This window comes from Chiloscyllium punctatum, chromosome 8 (assembly GCF_047496795.1).
Source record: "Chiloscyllium punctatum isolate Juve2018m chromosome 8, sChiPun1.3, whole genome shotgun sequence".
Lineage (NCBI taxonomy): Eukaryota > Metazoa > Chordata > Chondrichthyes > Orectolobiformes > Hemiscylliidae > Chiloscyllium > Chiloscyllium punctatum.
This window is the reverse complement of record NC_092746.1, coordinates 72,370,300-72,392,245: the sequence shown is the minus strand read 5'-3', so window position 1 is coordinate 72,392,245 and position 21,946 is coordinate 72,370,300. Positions and strand designations below refer to the sequence as shown.

The following is a 21,946-nucleotide window of genomic DNA, read 5'->3' as shown; positions in this document are numbered from 1 at the left end:
GATAACAATTGGCTTCAGAAGATCATGAAGTGACAGAGGGAGGCTAGGGGAGACAGTACTAAAGTGGTAACCTCACTGGACTACTAATCTATAACGCTACTTTAAAATGTGCTGGACACCTGGATTTCAATTCAATCATGACAGGAACTGAATTCACATTTCACTAAAAGTCTGAAATTTTAAAAATGGCAATTATATAACCTTTGATAATTGTAAAAACCAATCTGGTTTATCCTGTAGTTAGGGAAGGAAATCTGCCATCCTTCCCTAATCTGGCCACATGTGACTTCAGATTCTGAACAATGTGGTTGACACTTAACTGTCGGCCATGCATTTAGAATGGCATAGAAATGCTGGCCAAGGTAGCAATGGTCATATTCCATCAACGAATAAAAAAAGTCTTCTGTGTTGATTCTCCCTGGATCATGTACTTTTAAAAAAAATGCCCCTATAATTGACTTTTAGTAGATATTATCAAAAGCCTGTCCATGCATACTTTAAATAAAAGACTGCTTGACTTGTCCCACAGCAAGACTGAGGGAGGAAAATTATCACCACATGTGTAACATCAGGTTAGTGGGGAACAAAGCAAAGAAAGGACCCTTTATTGCTATGTGGTGGTCATCACATTTCCTTTACACACAACCACACACAAATGTTTGAAGGGCTGTTGTGGTGCAGGTATAGTGCCACGTGCTCCAAAGGCATATAATAACATCTCTGAACATATCGATTAAACAATAAATCAAGTAGTGGAGAAAGCACGGCTTCAAGTCCTATCAGGACAGCAAGTATGTAATTGCATTTCTGAACAGACTAATTAGAAAATATCTACAAAGCAGTGAACAGCAAGATTGTGGAAATATCTATTTATTTATTATCTCTATGTAAAGCAGTGTCTCAAACTGCTTGAAAAGGGAAATAAGGATAAACTGAAATAAATATGCAGCTTGATGGTGCAATGTTAATTTACATCTGCAATGGTGCCTTAGTGGAGAGGTAAGTCTGACTGCACTCAATTTTTGAGTAATGGTACAATCTTGGAAGGCTGCAAGATTGACCAGTAATTTTTAAACTATCAATGCAATGCAATCAACTACCATTTCTAAACTGGCATAACTTTTAATACTAACACACTAAATCTGCTCCAAAATAAAGACAATCAAGGATCAATGTAGCAAAAGGTCTAGTTTATATGAAGATTTGAACAGAATGTGCTAAGAAATTGTCTGAACTGTACCCGATCAATCTCAGGATGCTGTAGTAAAAGTTGCACAATTTCTGCACGTCCTCCACCAGCTGCAAAATGAAGTGGTGAACTAAGCTGTCCATTTAGAAGGTTGGGATTACACTTTCCCTTTTGTATTAGGATGCGGGTAGCTTCGACCTTTCCATACCTAAAAAAGCAAATGGTCAGTGGGAAGAAAAATGAAATTGAAATTTTACGTTTATTACTTTAACCTCTCAGCCTTGAATATAATTTCACAGATTAAACTAAAATCTTCATTTGAGAAAAATATTTTCTTGAATGGTTTAAATATGCATGACTTGTAACACTAGATTAGATTGGTAGTGTTAATTTGGGTGATGATCGTACACTTCTCACATTATCTATTCCAGTGTCGTGTACACAAATGACTCGGCAAAACACATGGCGAGCAAGCAGGATGTTCTCAATCCTGGCAGAACAGCTGGATGCTATTTCATCACTGCATGCCAGGAGCATCCCTGGATCCAATGGTGTCTGTTCTCAACATCAAAGAAATGCATCAGAGGACACAGAAGCTAGCCTCTCAATTTCAGTGACATTCCTTTGCAAGTGTTCTTGGATGTTCAAATGGTGATTCCTCAATATGGTGCATACACTCAATATGGAAACGATAGCAAACCTATTAAGTATCTACAGACTCCAGAGGGAAAAAGTCTGTCACCTGTCTGGGGTTATCCAAGCAATACTAGACAATTTAAGGGTGAGAGCTGCAACTGATACGTCTCATTTCAGCTCCTTATAACAGCGCTGCCAAAAGTATTTTCGAGAACAGATTCAAACTTCACTGTGCATAGTAATGGAAGAGCTGTCAGTGAAGATGTTCAAGGATTACAAGGGTACAGCAAAGGCACACGGCACTCTGAAGCACTGCAGGGAAACAGATTGTAAAGCTCATAGGCAACAAAGTGGTATTCACAAGGGAATGTGCGCCTTGATGGGTCTTGCACATTTTTGATGCAAGGACCATTTTAACACAAGCATTCTGGAGCTAACAGTAGTAGAAGGGCTTGCCATCACAGTTCTTGAATGCCATCTTGATCCAAGACAAGGTTTGTGCCCACATTTGTGCTTTTACAGAATAAAGAAACCACAGCCACAAGTGAGAGGAAGTGTTACCGAAAATCAAATGGAAAACAATCTCAGCCCTTGAGAAATATATAGCAATCAGAAGAGTAACAGCCAACTGCACAAATGAAAACATGAACACAAAATGTTTCTGGGCAGCTCAGTTACCCTGAAAGCTGGTGACTTTAAAAGGTTGTCTCTAGTCTCTCTGGCTCAGCACATAATTGCCCTCTCCATCTCTTCAATGATTATTTTGGTCTCTTGCAATATCCATACTCTCCTCTCCATTTCCTGCATCATCTCCCCAGTGAACAGATTTCCCCTCCCACCGTTGGTGACAGACTGTGGTGGGTGCAGCAGACCAGAGTGATATGGGCCACCCTGTCTGAAGTACACTGTATCGTTACTGTCTGAACAATCCAGACATTGGAACCTCATCTTCAGGTCTATGGCTATGGTTGAAGCATGGGCAGTGCCTGTACCTCTGCTCAGCAGGCTGAGGATTTCTTAGACATATCATCAGCCAATGTGCAGCAAGTACCATCTGTGGTCCAGCAACTTGTATGGGCTGACTGACTTTCAAAGGATGGTCTGTGAATGGTCCAGGATCCAAGAGTCATGGTTGCTATCTGGAAACCTAACAGTTTCATTAGTGGTATACTTTGACTGTAATGGTCACATTGAAGATTTTTTGATGAAGATGCTGGTTCATGTCAAATAGGCTCCAATTGCACTCTGAATCATAAAAACTAGCATATGCCAAAAATCATAGTGACTGAGCTGACCAGCGGCCCCACAATCTCGGGATGGCAGGATGAAATGCCACAGCATCCGGATAGTTAACAAAGATGTGGATATGGAGGGTGTGCCCTAGCAGCCCATAGAGGAAACCAATTTGTAGTCAAATTTCTCACATGTCAAAGGTTAGTTGGGATGATCGACTTAATTCAAGGGAGTTGCTAACTAATGAGATGCAAATGCATGCAGATAGATTCTTTTTTGCAATTTGATGGCAAGAAAGTTATCTCAGCACCTATGGGAGGAATGAAGAGTTTCCAAAATCTATTGCAATGGCGAGAACCTGATTTCCAATTATGCCATCACATTCACAATTGTACTTGTCACCTCTGGAATGGAAAAAAATCACACACAATTTTTGTGATATAAGCAAGATTTAATGCAACATACAAGAAGACCAAAGTGCAAAAACAGAAATTGTGACACATACTGCTGAGAAATGATGATGAATCTCAAAGTATAGCACTGCCATAGAGGAACCATGCACTGCCTAAGTCAGAGAAATAAAAATCTGTGGCAGACTTCATTCTTGGCTTTGCTTAACACGAACAACTTGATTTTTATGGAATATTTTCATTATGGAAAATAATAAAAAGACAAAAGTTGAAGCTAAATTACATACCAACAAGCATAATGAATAGGTGCCCAATGATCACTGTCCAACTGATTAACCGAAAAGCCACTATCTAGAAGTTTGCTCAACAACTCTGTAACACCTTCACAGGCACTGCGATGCAGGGGAAAATCATCCACCCACTGTCGTTCCCTGAAGGAGAAATGAAATTCATTAAAAAAACTTTTCAAACTGAACAGTCACAAGAAAGGTCCATCTCTGAAATATATGATTCTCTTCTGATAATACATCAGCAAAATGTTTCTTCATAAATTGTCAATGCGTAGCTTGTAAAAATAACTAGCACATTTGCACTGTGTACACATTCCAAATATATATGGTCCTCAGGATTCCTAAAATACTTCACAAGGAAATTCTTCAGTCATCAGTTGTAACAAAGGCAAATTCAACATTTAATAAATACGTAGTAAGGTCAAAAATACCAATGAGATAATTGAACAGTTAATTGGTTTCAATGGTATTAGGATAAATGCTACCTGTTGCATTATAAGAAATTGGCCTACTTCTTTTCAAATAGTATCATGGGATCTCATACATTCACATTTACATATGAGGGATATCATTTCCAACAGCAGAGCACTTAGTCAGCAACTGTAATGAGCAGGTTAAACAAGAGAGCCCATGTATGTTATCTACTTGGACCTCCAAAAGGCCTTTGATAGGTGCCACACAGGGGACTGCTTGGCAACATAAGAGCCCATAGAATTACAGGCAAAATACTAGCATGGATAAAAGCTTGGCTGTCTGGCAGAAAGCCTAGAAAGGGGATAAAAGGGACTTTCTCAGGATGGCAACCGGTGACTAGTAATGCCCTGCAAGGGTCAATGTTGGGACCACAACTTTTCATTTTATACATTAACAATCTAGGAGGAGGAACTGAGGTCATTCGGGCTAAGTTTGCAGATGATAAAGATGTCCAAAGATGTGCCGGTTAGGTGAATTGCCCATGCTAAATCGCCCGTAGTATTAGGTGCATTAGTCAGGGGTGAATGTAGGGGAATGGGTCTGGGTGGGTTGCTTTTCGGAGGGTCAGTGTGGACTTGTGGGGCCAAAGGGAATTTAATCTAATCTAAAGATAGGTGGAGTGACTGGTAGTATTGAGGCGGCAGGGGGGTTGCAAAAGGATTTAGACAGGTTAGGAAAGTAGACAAGCAGGAGGCTGGAGGTTCACAGCAAGCCAGGAGGTGGAGAAGTCGACATTTCGGGTATAACCCTTCTTCAGGAATGGAGCTAGAGGTAAGGGGAGCTGCAGATTGGTGAACCGGTGGTGCAGAGTTATGGGTGGGGAGAGGGTCAGAATAGTGACATTGTCCGAGATAGGCCAAGTGAATTTGAGGGCAGGCTAGAAATCGATGAACTGCTCCAATTCAGCCTGGGTGCAGGATGCAGCACTGATGCAATCATCAATGTAACGGTGGATGACAAAGAGGCAGGCGTAGCTAGGGTCACGTGAGTGTCCATTGCCACCCCATGGATTTGGAGGAAGTGGGAAGAGTTGAAGGAAAAAAGGTATTGAGGGTGAGGACTAATTCGGCAAGGCGAAGGAGGGTATTGGTGGAGAGGGACTAGAGGAGTCTGTTGGAGAGGAAGAAACTGAGGGCCTGCAGGCTGTCATTGTGGAGAATGGACTGCATCAGTGCTGCATCCTGCACCCAAGGTGAACTGTAGCAATTCATTAACTTCGTCAACATCTTCTACCCTAGCCTCAAATTCACTTGGTCTTTCTCTGACAACTCCCTCCCCTTGCTTGACTTCTTGGATTCCATCTGCAGCGACAATTCACAGACCGACTTTTACTATGAACCCAGAGACTCCCAGTCCTATGTGGATTACACCTCTTTCCACCCTGTATCGGCAAAAACTGCATCTCATTTCCCAATTCCTCCAGCGCATCTGCTCTTACGAGATGCTCCACGCCCAAGCATCCCAGACGTCCACCCATTTTAAACAACATGCCCATTCACCCAGACTGCCCTCCACCACATCACTGCTCTAAACCACCCCCCTTCACCAAACATAATAAAGACAGGGTCCTCCTTCTCCTCACTTTCCACCCCACTAGTTTCTGCATCCAATGTATGATCCTCAAACATTTGCGCCAACTCCAACTAGACCCCGCCACTAAGGACATCTTCCCCTCCCCACCCCTTCCCACATTTTCCTTCGCCAGTCCTTGGTTTGTGCCACTCTCCCCACTAAACTCTCCAAACCCCTCAATGCCTTCCTCTGCAACCTTAAAAGTAGCGAAACCTGCTGGCACACCACCTCCCCCATCTCCATCCAGGGCCCCAAACAGTCCTTCCAGGTGAATCGGAGGTTCACCTGCCTGTCCTCCAACCTAGTTCACTGCAACTGGTGCTCCTGATGTGGTCTTCTCTACATCGGTGAGACCAAACAAAGGTAATTGTTCGCCGAACATTTCAGCCAGGCCTATAAGGGCCAGCCTGACCTCCAGGTCACCACGCATTTCAGTTGCCCTTCCCACTCCTCTCTGACATGACCATCCTCAGCCTCCTCCATTGCCATAGTGGATCAGACTGCAAATTGGAGGAACAAGACTTTATCATCTGCCCAGAGGGCTCAACATGGAGTTCTCCAATTTCAAATAACCTTCCCACCCATCCCAGACTCCCTCCCCAGCCCCTCCCACCTCCCTTTGATTCTTCTGACCGACCCTTCCTGCCAGCTTCCACCGGATTGATGCCTCTCATCGACCAACCAGGTCATACCCACCACCTGTATTCACTTATCACTACCTCAGTATTCTGACCCTCTCCCCGCCCATAATGCACCCCCTGCTCACTTATTTGCAGCTCTGCCTACCCCCAGCTCCATTCCTGAAGAAAGGTTATATCCAAAACGTAGGCTGCTCCGCCTCCTGTTGCTGCCTGGCAGGCTGTGTTCCTTCACCTCCTGCTGATCTATTTGGATTCCAGCATCTGCAAATTTCTTTTGTTTCCAAGTAGTTTTGGAGAGGGTGCAAATAAGTGACAAATGGAACACAATGTGGCAAAGTGAGGGGTCAAGCATTTTGGTAGGAAGAGGAGAGGCTTGGACCATTTTCTAAATGGGAAGAAAACTCAGAAACCTGAAGTGCAAAGGGACTTGGGAGTCCTAGTCCAGAAATCTCTGAAGGTAAACTTGCAAGTTGAGTCAGTAGTTAGGAAGTCAAATACAATGTTGGAATTTATTTCGAGAGGACTAGAATATGAAAGCAGGGATGTATTTCTGAGGCTCTAAAAGGTCAGACCACATTTGGAGTATTGAGAGCAATTTTGGGCCCATCCCTCAGGAAAGAGCAGGTCCAGAAGGAGTTCACGAGAATGATCCCAGGAATGAAAAGCTTAACATATGAGGAACATTTGAGGACTCTGGGTCTCTTCTGGATAGAGTTTAGATGGATGAGGGGAGATATAATTGAAACTTACAGAATATTGAATGACCTGGACAGAGTGGACACTTGGAACATGTTTCCACTGGCAGGAGAGACAAGGACCTAAGGGCACAGCCTTAAAATAGAGATAAGGAAATACTTCTTCAGACAGAGTGGCAAATCTGTGGAATTCACTACCACAGAAGGCTGTGGAGGCCACATCATTGAGTATATTTAAGACAGAGATAGATAGGTTCTTGATTGTCAAGGGGATCAAAGGTTATCAGGAGAAAGTGGGAGAATAGGGTTGAGAAATTTATCAGCCATGATTGAATGGCGGAGCAGACTCGATGGGCTGAATAGCCTAATTTCTGCACCTATGTCTTATGGACAGTAAAGGAACAGCAATCCAGTTCCAGTCAGGATGGTGTGCAAATTGGAACGGACCTTGCAAGTGATGGTGCTCTCAAACATCTGTTGACCTCATCCTTCAGAGATGGCAGTGGTCGCAAGTTTGGAGGATGCTGTTGAAGGAGCTGTAGCAATCTACTGTACACATTGTGCATTTGCAGTGAAGAGAATGAATATTGAAGGTGGTGGGTAAGGTGACAATCAAGCAGCTGTTTTGTCCTGGATGCCGTCAAACCTTTGATTATTGTTGAAGCTGCACACATCCAGACAAGTGGGTTATATCCTATCATATTCTTGACTGATCTCTTGTAGATGATGGACAAGCATTAGTGGGGACAGGTGGTGAATTAGTTGTCGCAGATTTCAGCATAGGATACCCTGGAGTGTTGTGACTTCCAACCACAACCATCTTAGACTGTAAGAAATAGTAACAAGAGTAGACCATTCATTTCCTCAAGCCTGATCTGCTATTCCACAGGATCATGGCTGAACCTGCTCTGTCCCCATGACCCTTGATTCCCCTACTGATCAAGAATCTATCTCAGCATTAAATGATACAAAAGAACTCTGCCTCCACAGCTCTGTCACAAGGAGTTCAAAAGACTCTCAATCCTCAGAGAAGAAATTCCTCAGCTCATAAATTGGCATTCCTTTATTCTGAGACTGTTTCCTTTGGTTCTAGACTCTCCCATGAAGGGAAACATCCTTTCAGCATTTACCCTGTCAAGACCCTTAAGAATCTTTTATGTTTCAATGAAATCACCTCTCATTCTTCTAAACTCCAGTGAGTTCAACCTGTTTAAGCCTTTGCTCAGGTCAGGGATCACCCTTATGAACCTTCTCTGAACTGTCTCCAATGAAATAATATCTTTCCATAACTAAGGGAATTAAAACTATTCTCAGTATTCCAGACATAGTCTCACCAGCACCTTGTACAGTTGCAGTAAGACTTCCTCATTCTTAAACGCCAACCCCCTTGAAATAAGGGTCAATATTCCATTAGCCTTTCTGAGTACCAGCTGCATCTGTGTACTTGCTTATTTTATGTACAAGTATCCCCCAAGTCGCTTTCTGTTGCATCTTTGTGCTAGGTAATGCCTCCAGCCAGTGGAGAAATTTTCCTAATTCCTCTTGATTCCAGTTTTACTGAGACTCCTTGATGTCTCACATAGTCAAACGCTGCCTTGATATCAAGGACCGTCATTCTCTCCTCACTTATGGAATTTAGATCCTTTGTCCATGTCTGAAGCAAAGCTGTAATGCAGCCAGGGGCCTAGTAGCCCTGAGGGAGACCTAACTGGAAACCAGTGAATATGTTAGATCATTGCACAATGCACTTCATTCCACCATCTGCGACACCCTCCAACATCAACCTGATGATCAGGTGTACATGTAACATCCAGTGCCGTCGGCTATTTCGATCTTCTTGTTTGATAACACATGGGGTGTATCATATTGGTTGAAGGCTGGATCTGTGATGCTGTGGACAGGGGGGGATGAAGAAGGAGGAGGAGGAGGAGGAGGAACTCAGCATACCCAGGAACCAACTTTGATTGCACCCTCAGGCGAATGTGGAGATTGCACATTCTTATCCATATAGTGCCCAGGGATATGCAGGCTAGGTAAATTAGTTATGGCAAATGCAGAGTTACAGGAATTGGGTCTGGTGGGACACTCCTCAGATGGTCAGTGTAGACTCAATGGGCCAAATGACCCGTTTTGCACTGTAAGGATTCTACAATCTCTGGCAGGTTATGGATACAAATACCTCAGCCTCGTCTATGATGATGTGCTGGGCTCTCCCTTCACTGAGGGTGGAAACATTTATGGAGCCTCCACCTTCTATTAGTTGTTTAATTGTCCATTGCCATTCACAACTGGAAAGTTTAGATACAATCCACGAGCTGTGCTTAGACCTGTTCCACTACTTGGCATGTAAGTTAACCTGTTTTATAGTTTCATCAGGTTTACACTTAATTACACTCGTGTAATAAAGTTTTTTTTTAAGATTTTAAAGAAATAGATTTTGGTTTCAATTCTATGGAAGCAACTTTTTTTAAGAAGTCAGATGCAATTTGGAAGAGTGAACTAAATACATTATTTTCAATAAATCATGTGAATTGACTATCTTATTCAGCAACCTAGGTATTTGGTTGCTGTATGTTTGCAAAGTTGATTCTTATGGCTACACAAAGAGATATCAGAGGCAAGAATCAAAGTTGTGTCAGAAAGGCAGGTCTAGATCTCCAGGTCATCAAGACTAGAAAGACTCAGTTAGGTAATAAACCTTAAGGACTGAAGTGATAGTTCACTGGAACTAAGGATTTGTAAAGCATAATTTTGGCAAAAGGATTCAATCTTCGTTTTCGTGCTTATGTTAACATTTTTTCAACTTGTCATGTGCAACTTATTGCTTTTCCTTTTATGCAATGAATTTGTGAATATCTTCAATAACAAATCAACAAAATAAACTGCAAAACTGAAACTTGTGATTATCAAACTTGGGTTCACACTGGAATCTGATTTATTCAGCCTTGGTTCAAATTTGGACTAAACAGCTTAGTTTCAGAGGTAAAACTGACTACTCTTGACATGAAGATGAAATTTACCAGGGAGTGTGACATCAAATAGCCACAGGAAAACTGGAGTTAATGGGAATTAGGGAAAAAGCTCTCTTCAGGTTTGAGTCATACTTGATTGTGACTGTTGAAGGTAAATCATCTCAGCTCCAGGACATCTCTTCATGAGTTCTTCAGGGTAACATCTTTGGCCAAACCATTTTCCGCTGCTTCATTAACAGCCAATCCTCTATCATAAGGTCAGAAGTGGGGTTGAAAAAGGTGTGCTGGAAAAGCGCAGCAGGTCAAGCAGCATCCAAGGAGCAGGAGAATCGACGTTTCGGGCATAAGCCTGAAGAAGGGCTTATGCCCAAAATGTCGATTCTCCTGCTCCTTGGATGCTGCCTGACCTGCTGCACTTTTCCAGCAACACATTTTTCAGCCCTGATCTCCAGCATCTGCAGTCCTCACTTTCTCCCAGAAGTGGGGTTGTTTGATACATTATGAAAATGCTCACCACCATCCAGGGACTACTTCAGCATCTGACAAGTCCACATCCAAATGCAACAAGACCTGGACAATATGGCAGGCTCAGGCCAAAAGGTTACATGTGCACTGTGCAAATGGCAGGCAGTAACAGACAATCTAACCATTGCGCCTTGACATTCAATGCCATTACTTCCACTGAATCATCCACGATCATTCAGCAGAAATCGAACTGGACCAGCCATACAAACACAGTGGTTACAAGAGCAGGTCACCAGCTAGGAATCTCACAAGTAACTCACCTCTCAATTCCCTAAAGCCTATCCATCATTTGCAAGGCACAAGTCAGGTGTGTGATGGCATACTCCCCACTTACCTGGATAGGTATAGCTCTAACAACACTCAAGAAGCTTGACACTATCCAGGACAATGAAGCCCACTTGTTTGCCACCACAACCACAAACATGCTTCTCAATAGCAGCATTGTGTACTAGTGCCAAGATGCACTACTGAAATTTGCCAAAGCTCCTGAAGCCAACCCCTTCCAAACCCATGACCACTTCCATCTAGAAGGACAAGGGCAGCAGATACATGGGAACACAACAACCTGCAAAGCTTTCCTCTAGGCCATTCACCATCTATACTTAGCAATGTATATTATTCCTTCAGAGTAATTTGGTCAAAATCCAGCAATTTCCTCCGAGTCGCGCACGGACTTCAGTAGTTCAAGGAGGCAACTCAACACCACCTTCCCAAGGCCAACTATAGACAGACAACAAGTGCTGGCCCAGCCAGCGATGCCCACATCACATGAGTTCAACAACAGATTAACTGAGATCATAACATTAGGTATGCTCTCTTATTTTCTGCACGGCATGTGGTAATCAGCACGAGGTTTCATTGCCTATGCTTTACCTGATGCCATGAGACTTCATGGGATCCAGAATAAATGTTCAAGTCTCCAGGGCAACAATCTCCTGACTGTATTGTACTTTGCCAGCACTTTTGGTAGGTCATACAAAGGAATATCAATGGTGATATATAGAACATAATCATAGAATCATTACTTGCAAACAATGTCAGGCTTTTACTTGTCTGTGCCAAAACCTTCCCAATTTTGAAACAAGTCACTATATGTTATTCAGGAGGTCATTGCAGGGTCGATAGGCTTGGGTTTGCTGTTCTTGTTTCCAGTGAGGAGGCTGATTCAGATGGTCTATCTAGCTTCATTCCATTGATTAGATTTTGTCACAGTTTGATGCAACTGAGTGGCTTGCTGGTATATTTCAAACAGTAGTTAAAGGTCAACCACATTGCTGTGGGTCACTTGGAGATCAGATCAGATGAAAATAAAAAATATGCTTCCCTAAATGACATCAGTGAAGCAAATGAGTTTTTGCAACAAATGACAATGGTTATCTGGTCACCGTTCAACTAGACTTTCATTGCAAATTTTGATTAATTCAAATTTCACCATCTGGGATTCCAACTCACGTCCCTCGAACATTAGTCTGGGGCTCTGGATTCTAGTGATATTATCACAATGCCATCACAATAACAAACTTTTATCGATACATCTCATTTTCCCAAAGCTTCCGAGTTTACCAAAGCACACCAAATAGCTCTAGATACCAGATTCTTTATATTGTGCAGTGCTCGTTCAGTCAACGCTCAGATCTGTACCATGTTAGTTTCTATCATCAGTGCAAACAAATTAATATTGCTGGAGTACACCTGCTTGGATGATAAATGTTCATTTGTAATTTAGAACTGTTTATATACTTACTTATCCTCCATTATGCTACTCATACTGCGTTGCCATTTCTCACGTTTTGGAATCTGTATCTTGGAATAATCAGGTGCTCCCAAACCAAAGTATGGATTTATCACCACTTTATCCACCTATGAGTAAAATCATTTAAAGAAAAAGGTAATTCACATATTAGCCATCTCCCACTCTGGATGACTGCAAAGAGTTTGCAATTTCAAAACATAACTAAATGCAGTTTCACAAACATGGTATTTCTCCAGTTATCATCTCACACAACGAAGTAAAAGTCACAAAAATATCTTAAAGCACATTCATCTGCTTCTTAGCACTTACAAGCCTGACCAATGAAATGGTTGCTGAATGATTGAAGGATTTGTTACAAATCTTGATTTGCTCAACACAATAACACTCACTGCATTCAAATATACGAATGAAGAGGAGAAGTAGGCCATATGACACCTTGTTCCTCCAACAAATAAGATCATGGCTGATCCATTTGTGCTGAAAATGCGCAGCAGGTCAGGCAGCATCCAAGGAGCAGGAGAATCGATGTTTCGGGCATGAGTCCTTCTTCAGGAATCCTGAATTCCTGAAAAAGGGCTCATGCCCAAAACATCAATTCTCCTGTTCCTTGGATGCTGCCTGACCTGCTGTGCTTTTCCAGCAACACATTTTCAGCTCTGATCTCCAGCATCTGCAGTCCTCACTTTCTCCCTGATCCATTTGTGCTCCTATTTATTATTCTACTTGATTAAAATATTGGAGTGACTAATTTTGAATGAAATTATATTTGAAAAAATCATAAAATTTGTTCAAGCAAAGAGTAAATTCTGGAAAACATCTGTCTATGGAGACAAGAGACAAGTCAAAATTTTAAACAAGGCCCTTCTTCAGAACTAAAAGATGAGAAAAGAGTAAATAGAATTTTAAAAAAGTTAAAAGAAGGGAAGAATAGATACTGTAAATATAACAAAGGCTATGAGTCTTTTGACAGGTTTGCAACCTGCTTAAAACAGGCTACTTAAATAATATAAATGTTCATCTTCATTAAGTAATAGGGAAAAACAACAGTAAATACAAGATCGCAAAAGAGATGAGATAAACTATAGCAAAAGGTGACTCAGCCACAGAAGATGAGGAAAAACAGCAATACAAATATCAGGCTTGTGATTTGCAAGGAAACTGCTATCTGTGGCAGCCCTCTGTAGTTTTCCAATGGTTTGTACACTGTCACTGTACCATGTTCACAAGAGAAGTCAGAATTTACCGGCAGATGCCATTGGTTACTTTTTTTGGAAAATTATTACGCACAACACAAAAACACATTTTTCAGGATTATTACCTAAATACTTTTAGAATGCAGTAGATATTATTAATCATTACTTACATTTTTTAGGCAACCAACAAACATTCCCAAGTTGAATCACATTAATAACCAGTGAAAATACCAAATATTCTTTACTGTACTTCAGTTAACAGAGAAACAAATAAGACTGCTCATGGTGGTACGGCAGTTTACATCAGAAATCAATACAAGCATAATATCAAGCTTACATTAGAATGACAAACACAACAGTCATTGTTTTAAAAAAAGCACAGTATATTTATGTGATAGTGTTTTGCGTCCTACCCTATTTGTGTACTGTAAGTCTGATCCAAAAAGTGGATTGTAGATACAGAGGTCAGCTTTCTCCAGTGTCAACATTTTACTTTTTATCTCCAAAGCAGTATAGCCCACATGCATGGTATTTTCATGCTGATCCATTTCTTTGATGTAAGCAGGGTTTGCTACGCAAGATTTGAGTCTGTCAAGAGGTGATGGTCTAAAAAGACCTGGAATGGCATGGGAGATTGTGTGCTGCTCTGCCAACCACCTGCGAAGAAATCAGGAAGACATTTTCAAAAATCTTTTAAGCTTATGATTTTCAATGAGATTTTTTTCACCTGTTTCTCCCAATCCCAAGAGCTTGCACTCCTGTTGTGGTAATATATATATGACGACCTAAATGTGCATCATTTGACAATGTGTGCTAGTGTGGGTGTCAAAAATCATCTAGCTCTGCATTTTCTCAAAATTAAGGTTTTCAGCCAAACAACATGTTGCAAATGGAAATACTAGTTAGTTTTCCCAATTTTATCATGGGGCTGAAGACAGTTTTTCAATTAGAATCAGCTAGCTCTCAATTTGGGAGAGTCACAAGAATATGGAATTATAAGATCATTTTGGGGCAGGGCAATCAACACAAGGACACTGATTAACCTTAATCTCCCTGAACTGGATTAGGGTGGCAAAAGACCATTCAAGTTACACAATGTTTTCCTCATTCAAAATGTATCTTTTTTAATGGATGGAGTCACTGATTCTTAACAAACATCATTACAGCAAAGAAGGCAGCTATTTGACAGATGTCCATATTGGCTCTTGACAAGATAAATTCACTGAATGTTATTCCCTTGCTTGTTCATCATCAATGCATATTTTATGTTTTCAGATCATAATCAAATTCCCCTTTGAATACTATGATTGAAATTGCCTTCACCATACTCTCAAACATAGCCCACTTAGCCCCTCAAGACCACTCCACCATTCAATATGGTCACGGCTAATCATCTAACTCAGTAGCCTGATCCTGATCCGGTTTTCTACTCAGGCCCTTTGATCCATTTGGCCTCAAGAACGATATCTAGCTCCGTTTTGAAAACATTCAATGTTTTCCCCTCCACAGCTTTCTGTGACGAGAGAATTCCACAGGCTCATAATTTTCTGGAAGAAGGAAATACTCATCACAGTCCAAAATCGCTTAGCCCATATCCTGAGACCGTGACCCCAATTCTGTACTCCCCCGTCTGTAACATCTTACTTGTGTTTACTCTGTTTATTACAGTTACAATTTGAGTTTCGGTGAGATACTCCCTTACTTTTCTGAACTCATGTGAATGTAGTCCTAACCAATCCAGTCTCTCTTCATACATCGGACCTGTTACCCAAGGAATCACGCTGGGAAACCTTCATGGAAGTCCCCCAACAGCTTGAGCACCCCTTCTCAAATAAGGAAACTAAAAACTGCAAACAATAGTCTAATTAAGGCTCTGTACAATTGCAGCAAGACATCCCTTCTACTGCACCAGACTCTTTTCACTACAAAGGCCAAAACACCATTTGCGTTCTTCACTGCCTGCTGAATCTGCATATTTTCAGCAACTGATATACAAGGGCACAAAGACATCTTGCACCTCCAACTTTCCAAATCCATTGCCATTCAGATGATAATCTGCCTGCTTTTGATAACAATGTGGATAACTTCACATATTTCCATTTTTTACTTGATCTGCCTCACATTTGGCCAATCATTCAAACTTGTCCAAATCCCAGTGAAACATCTCTGACGCCAACTCACAATTCACTCTACCATCCAGTTTTGGGTTGTCTGTAAAGTGTTAGCTATTATATTTAGTCCCTACATCTAAATCATTACATATATTCTGAATAGTTCGGGTCTAAGCACCGATTCCTGCAGAATTCCCTATGTTAGCCCTGGTCAGATGTCCTTTCCCAATTTAGTTTTGCCTAGACAGAAAAGAGCAATTGTTGCAGGTCAAGTGCTTGCTATTTTCTATACATTTTTAATTAACACTCCCTAATTTACTACAGTCATATCACACTTCATTCCATTGTGGCTTCTTTTAGTTGGTGCTGAAACTAGGGTCCTGAATTTATTTGACACTTCATCTTAATGAAAAATCATCATATTGTGGTCATCAAGAGGCCTTGTACAGCCAGGTTGTCAATTATTCCTCTCCCATTATACAATACTTTGCCTCAGACAGCTTATTCTCTCATTGATATCTCAATGTATTGATCCAGAAAACCACTTCTCACCCCAGGACTTCTTTCTTGACGCAACATATTCCAGATCTAAAGACTTGATACATAAGGTTTTCCTCATGTCACCACTGCTTATTTTGCCAATTACCGTTATTTTGTGTACAAGTCTTCTCAATCTTGTCACTCATGGGATCAATTTTTTCTCATCTGCTCGGTTCAGATCATGATTTTGAATACCTTAATCAAATCTCCTCAACCTTTTCTCCAATCTACAATATATAGCTGAGGTTTAATACCATAAATCCTCTAAAGTCCATTTGGTGCAATATTACAGTTAAGATCAAACTAGTGGCATTGATGAAATGTATAAAAATGGATTTATTTTAATTATGAAAATGCATACAAAAACACAGCACATCTTGAATTAATATTACGCCAATAACAAAATCAAAGTGATGCAAAACTGAATACCATCCCACTTCATATTACTGCCAAGAGAATCCCAAACAACAAATAAAGAATCTGAAGTCCAATAGTTTAAATAGACGGTCTGGATTAAATTTGTTCATAAAATGCACCAGATTAATCTTAAATTTAAATCTGGTTTCAAGTAAATTATTCATGTTACAAAATCTAAATGAATCAGTTGTACAGACCACAATACATCTTGTGTGTCCAAATGTATTTTTTCTTAAACTGACCAAAATTAAAAAAAACATTCCCATCATTACTGATAAGTGACCGAATTAGATTTCATAGAATCCCTAGATTACGGATTCAAGCCATTCAGCCCGTCGAGTCCATACTCACCCCCCCGAAGACCATTTCACCCTGATTCACATCCCCCCCCACAACTACCCTACCATGTAACCCTGCATTTCCCATGGGCAATCCCTGAGCACCGTGGGCAATTTAGCATGGCCAATCCAACCAACCTGCACATTTTTGGACTCCAGAGCACCTGGAAAAAACCCACTCAGACACAGGGAGAATGTGCACACTCCACACAAACTGCCGTCCTCGAGGGTGGAAGCAAACCTGGGCTCCTGATGCTGTCAGACGACAGTGCTAACTATTGAGTCATGGAAATGCCCCGTGAAAAAGATTTTTTTAAAATAGAATGGATAGGCCTTTTTACATCATTCACATCATTTGTTAGATGGCTGTGTTGTAATTAAAATTCAACAGCTTTGCTAAGAAAGCAGCTGAGCCCGGAGTTTAGATCAGTGTGAACAAATGTTCAGCACTACACTCAGGAAACTGTCATGACAAACAGCTTTTGCTGTGTACAGGGGAGTTAGCTCTTTTTCAGAATCACAAGTGAATGGAATTGGCTGGACATTGCAATGATAATTGAGCCCAAAGGACAAAGCTAAAAAGAGTACCCAGCCAGCACCTTACACTGAAGATTTGTGTAAGATAATTCAGCAGAGTCTTTTGCACTAATATGTTGGATTCTGCAAAACAGATCTGGGCAGGGCATCTACCACCTATATAGTCAAAGGTAATAGACATGAGCATGAAGATCTGCAAGTTTTTCTCCAAACCACACACCATGACGATTTGGGGCCATAACACGATCCCTTTGCTGACCTGGTCAAAAACCTCAAAATCCCTTTTAAATTGTACTGAGGGCTTATCTATAGAAGATGTATGACAGCAAGTTCAAGAAGACAGCTCACCACCATGTTTTAAGGGCAATTAACACAGTTGATAAATGCTGATATTGTCAGTGATGAATGATTGCATAGAACATTCAAGATGCTCCAGGTTTGGGTTGGTTTGCCTGAATGGTCTATTTCTTCATCGCATAATCTTATCTTCAAGCTTCATGCAGTTAGTTGTACATTCATCTATCAGTACCTCAGAAAGATATGATAGACTTTTATATCGCCTGGTGATTAAGGCATATAGCATACGGGTAGACTCCTGCAGTAGCTTCATGAGGAACAACTGAACATGCTGTCAACACCTGCCTTCTATACTTGACCTTAAATATTATGTACAAGCTCAGAAGAAAATGGATGGCAGCTGACAAAAATGAGCATAGACCAGATTTTACTGGAGCAGGACATCTCATGGCGTGCCTATTTTGACAGGTTTTTAAAAATTGGCTACAGAATTGCTTGAAGCACAAGCTGATAATGGAACAGCATTGGCTTCTCAGATCTTAGTAAGCAACAGGTATGATAGTCATGTCAATAATCAACAAAATTAAAGACTGGCAAATAAGCAGAGAAAGGATTACAGGGGATGAATTTCACCAGGTGAATCCATTGTAAAATCTAGAGCAGAAGAGAAATACAGAGGAAAAGACAGACTGCATTCGGAGAAACATAAAAGATAGAATAAGGAAAAAATAGAACTTCTCATTTTAAAAATCTCTCAAGGCATCACAATCTGAAGAACTGAGAATTCACACTTCACAAATGCTTACTTTTGGCAAAAACATCATTAACTGGTAGTAATAATGAATGGTCACAATTGTTTATTTCCTTTGGCATTTCTTGCAAATTGTCTGAGGAATGCAATACATTAAAGTTTTGACAGAATATGCACCTTTTCAGCCAGAATCAAGTTGTCACTTTGGTATAGGGTGCTTAAGTTACGAATTACCAAACTAAATTTTTGAGTGCAACTGCAAGTTCTAGTTTCACAAAACTAATTGTAAAGTGGCACAAATTGCCCAACGGTTTGTGATAATTCAGAACTTGGAAGGTTTCTCTTCCATTCTGCCAAGTGTCGTTCAAATGTGCATTAATAAAAGCATGCATTGTTGTGATACTGTGATATTTTCAATCAAATCTGGGACATTAGAGGTACTGAGTAAGTTTGCAACTGTTCTACCTTTCTTAGTCCTATTTAAATCATGCAAATCCAATTCAAAAGTCTGTATTAACACCTATTATCTTCTCCATACTGACCTTCTGATTTCAGATTTGATCAGGAGTGAAGACATGGTAGGGGAAAGAAGACCACTAAATGTTAGAAGTCGAGTTATCCATTTCTTACTCCATTCTTATTTACAGTTTCAGCATAGTACCAATGAAGATGTACTCGCTGGGAATCACAAACCATTACTATTTTTATTATTTTTTATACTACAATACAACGAAGACTGAATAATTGTAAATTTCCTTACTTGTCCAAGACAATCAGCATTTTTGCACTGAGTGTAGAAAAATGAGTGCTAGATTCACTGCACACACGCATAATATCCTGGAAGCAGTAAAAGCTTGGTGCTCCAAGGCAATAGGATGTCTTGCTGTTGTCTGCAAAGGGTAAAAATCACTCGTAAAGTTAATAGCACAACAATTTGCACTTTTCGCAATCTCTTTATGCATATCACATTCAATGGTTATATAAAAAAAAAGTGTTCAATCCATCTATAAAAGAAATGTCATGGGCACATTAACATGGGCTTCAAGAGATTATCCAAGAACCTGGAACTAAATTTTGAACTACAAATAGTGTGCTAGTGTAAACGTCAGAATTTTAATACCTGTTCATGGACTGAAAAAGAATCAAAGATAAACTGCTACATGCAAAAGAAGCATCAATAACTCTGTCTGAACTATTAAGGGACAAGGAAAAACTTACACAAAAATTGAAAACAATTAGCCAAGTCTGGGAGAAGGAACCAAAGATATATAAACAAAACTATTTCGATACTTGTTTGGATATATGGCTTCTTTATGCCACAAGAACAACTGATTGCCCTGCAGAAGAATTTAAGGAGTTCATCACAGGAAAGCTGTGTCTTCAACAGATTGCTAACACTAAATGTAACCAACAGCACAGGAGTTATTTCTGATAAGAAAGCAAGCTGCAGACAAGTTTCAGAACAGTAGTCAATAATGTGGATGAAAGAATATGAAGAATCATCAATAATATCACATCATAGATCTGACAGACAATAAAACTGTCTAAGGACCCATTACTAGAACTCTCCATCAGCAAAACATCAAAGAACAAATCTGCACAAGGATCAAACCTGGACAGCAGAGATAGACACTGTTGGGTGGAATTGTAGCTAAATTCAACCATAAATCAAGTAATAGCCAACTTGAGTTGTGAGGCTGAACTTGCTTGTGGGGTTTTATTTTGGATGCAACATGCAATGAAGTTTTAAGTTATTGTTTCAGTAATTCACTGTGAGATTTCTTAACAAGTAGACGAATTAAAGGTAACTTGTGATGATTAACCCACAACAGCATCTTTTATATACACTCGTTACCATCTGTCCCTCAACTCAAGGCTGACGTTTATTCAAAATTGCGTTCCTACCGTGGGTCTTCAGGTAGCTGAACAGAGAAACAGTTCCGTGCCAGAGATTTGTGAATACATGGTATAGGATGCCTCACAAGGTACTAGGATCTGGAGTTCAGGATTTGCTTCCTTTACTTTCCTTCTCCGCTGCTATTCTGCTTCATCATTAAGACACTGATTCAAAGCACGATGCTCCTTGATGGGCAACTTGTCACCATTCTGAATAATTGGTTACAAACTGCTCTCTTATATATGCTCATATTCCCAGACTTCAAGGAGAACTTCAGAGTATCCTGCAAGTATTTTTTAGACCCAGACAAATGACCCATTTCAGAAAACGGGACCATGTCGGAAAAATGCTTTTCAGACATCTGGATATGATGCTGTGCATCGAAGTTTAATTTGCTGGTGTTCTCACTGAATGCTTGTAGAGATACTAGCATTTGTTTCATGGTCTTCTCAGTGAAGTCAGAGGATCCATCTGAAGTAATAATGTTGGAAATTCTCCAGTGCTCTCAAGTCTTGCTAATACACAGTCCAGCCTCAGTGTAATACAATAGCATGGTGACAACAACTGTTCTGTACACTAAGACAACTGTTCAGCCAGATATTTAATGTGCTATATATCTGGAAAGGCAGTCTCTGGAATATGTTGTGTACTTGACATATCTTGGCAGTCACCTCTCTCAAAATGCCACCATTGATGAGGAGATCACATCATGGATTCGGTGCACTAGCTCTGTTTTCTCTAAACTTTCGCCAAACAAAGAAAAGTCTGGATTGATACACACTGTGCAAATAGCACTTAACATCAACTTAACAGTGGTGCAATGAAGTTTCTGTACACAAGTGGAAACAAATGTGGGGACATTGCAAACCATTCCTACTGAGGTTACGTAGCAAAGAATCCCTATCAAGTTCTCCTAAATTATTGTACATATTAGTAAAATCAAACAAAACAATGAATAAAATAGCTTATTTACAGAGCAGCTATTCCAATCAGTTACTTATTCCCTCTTCTTAAGTAACAAAGCCAGAATAGGGTAGAACATTCATACAGTAAGTTTTCTTGCTCTCATATACAGCATAAACTGAATAATATTAAATGCAATATCCTTAAATTTGTTTGCAAGTTTAAAAGTTTAGAATGAAATGTACATCACCTATTTGATCTCCCATCCTTGTCCTTCAATAATTACATTCTGGAAGTTGAGCTCAAACAGTTTCTTAATGGCAACTCTTTACAAATTGCTTCTCAAAACAGAAGTCACTAAATTGATGTGGCAAGTCACAAGCACAACGTGAGGCTTATAATAAAACGGACTGAGGCATTACAGCATTGCAATTTTTTTTACCTTTAACTGCTGCTGGTACAACATAGAGTGCAGCTGCCTTGCAAGAATTCTCCCCGTGGACAGGGAATTCTTTTATCAACACCACTCGTTTACCTATGGAAAAAAAAAGATAATCATGAAATAGCAAGTT

General features: G+C 40.3%; 1 protein-coding gene across 8 annotated transcripts in view; it reads right to left on the bottom strand.

Annotated features, from left to right (window-relative positions):
• Nucleotides 1-21,946, bottom strand: part of krit1 (KRIT1 ankyrin repeat containing) — a 79,456-nt gene that overhangs the window by 23,311 nt on the left and 34,199 nt on the right. For all 8 annotated transcript variants that reach the window (XM_072575781.1, XM_072575779.1, XM_072575775.1 and 5 more), the window contains 6 exons: nt 21,817-21,909; nt 19,335-19,464; nt 13,997-14,240; nt 12,382-12,497; nt 3,756-3,899; nt 1,241-1,397 (listed from right to left, as the gene is read on the bottom strand). In XM_072575781.1, the coding sequence (XP_072431882.1) occupies nt 1,241-1,397; nt 3,756-3,899; nt 12,382-12,497; nt 13,997-14,240; nt 19,335-19,464; nt 21,817-21,909 (884 nt within the window). The remainder of the gene's footprint in view (nt 1-1,240; nt 1,398-3,755; nt 3,900-12,381; nt 12,498-13,996; nt 14,241-19,334; nt 19,465-21,816; nt 21,910-21,946) is intronic.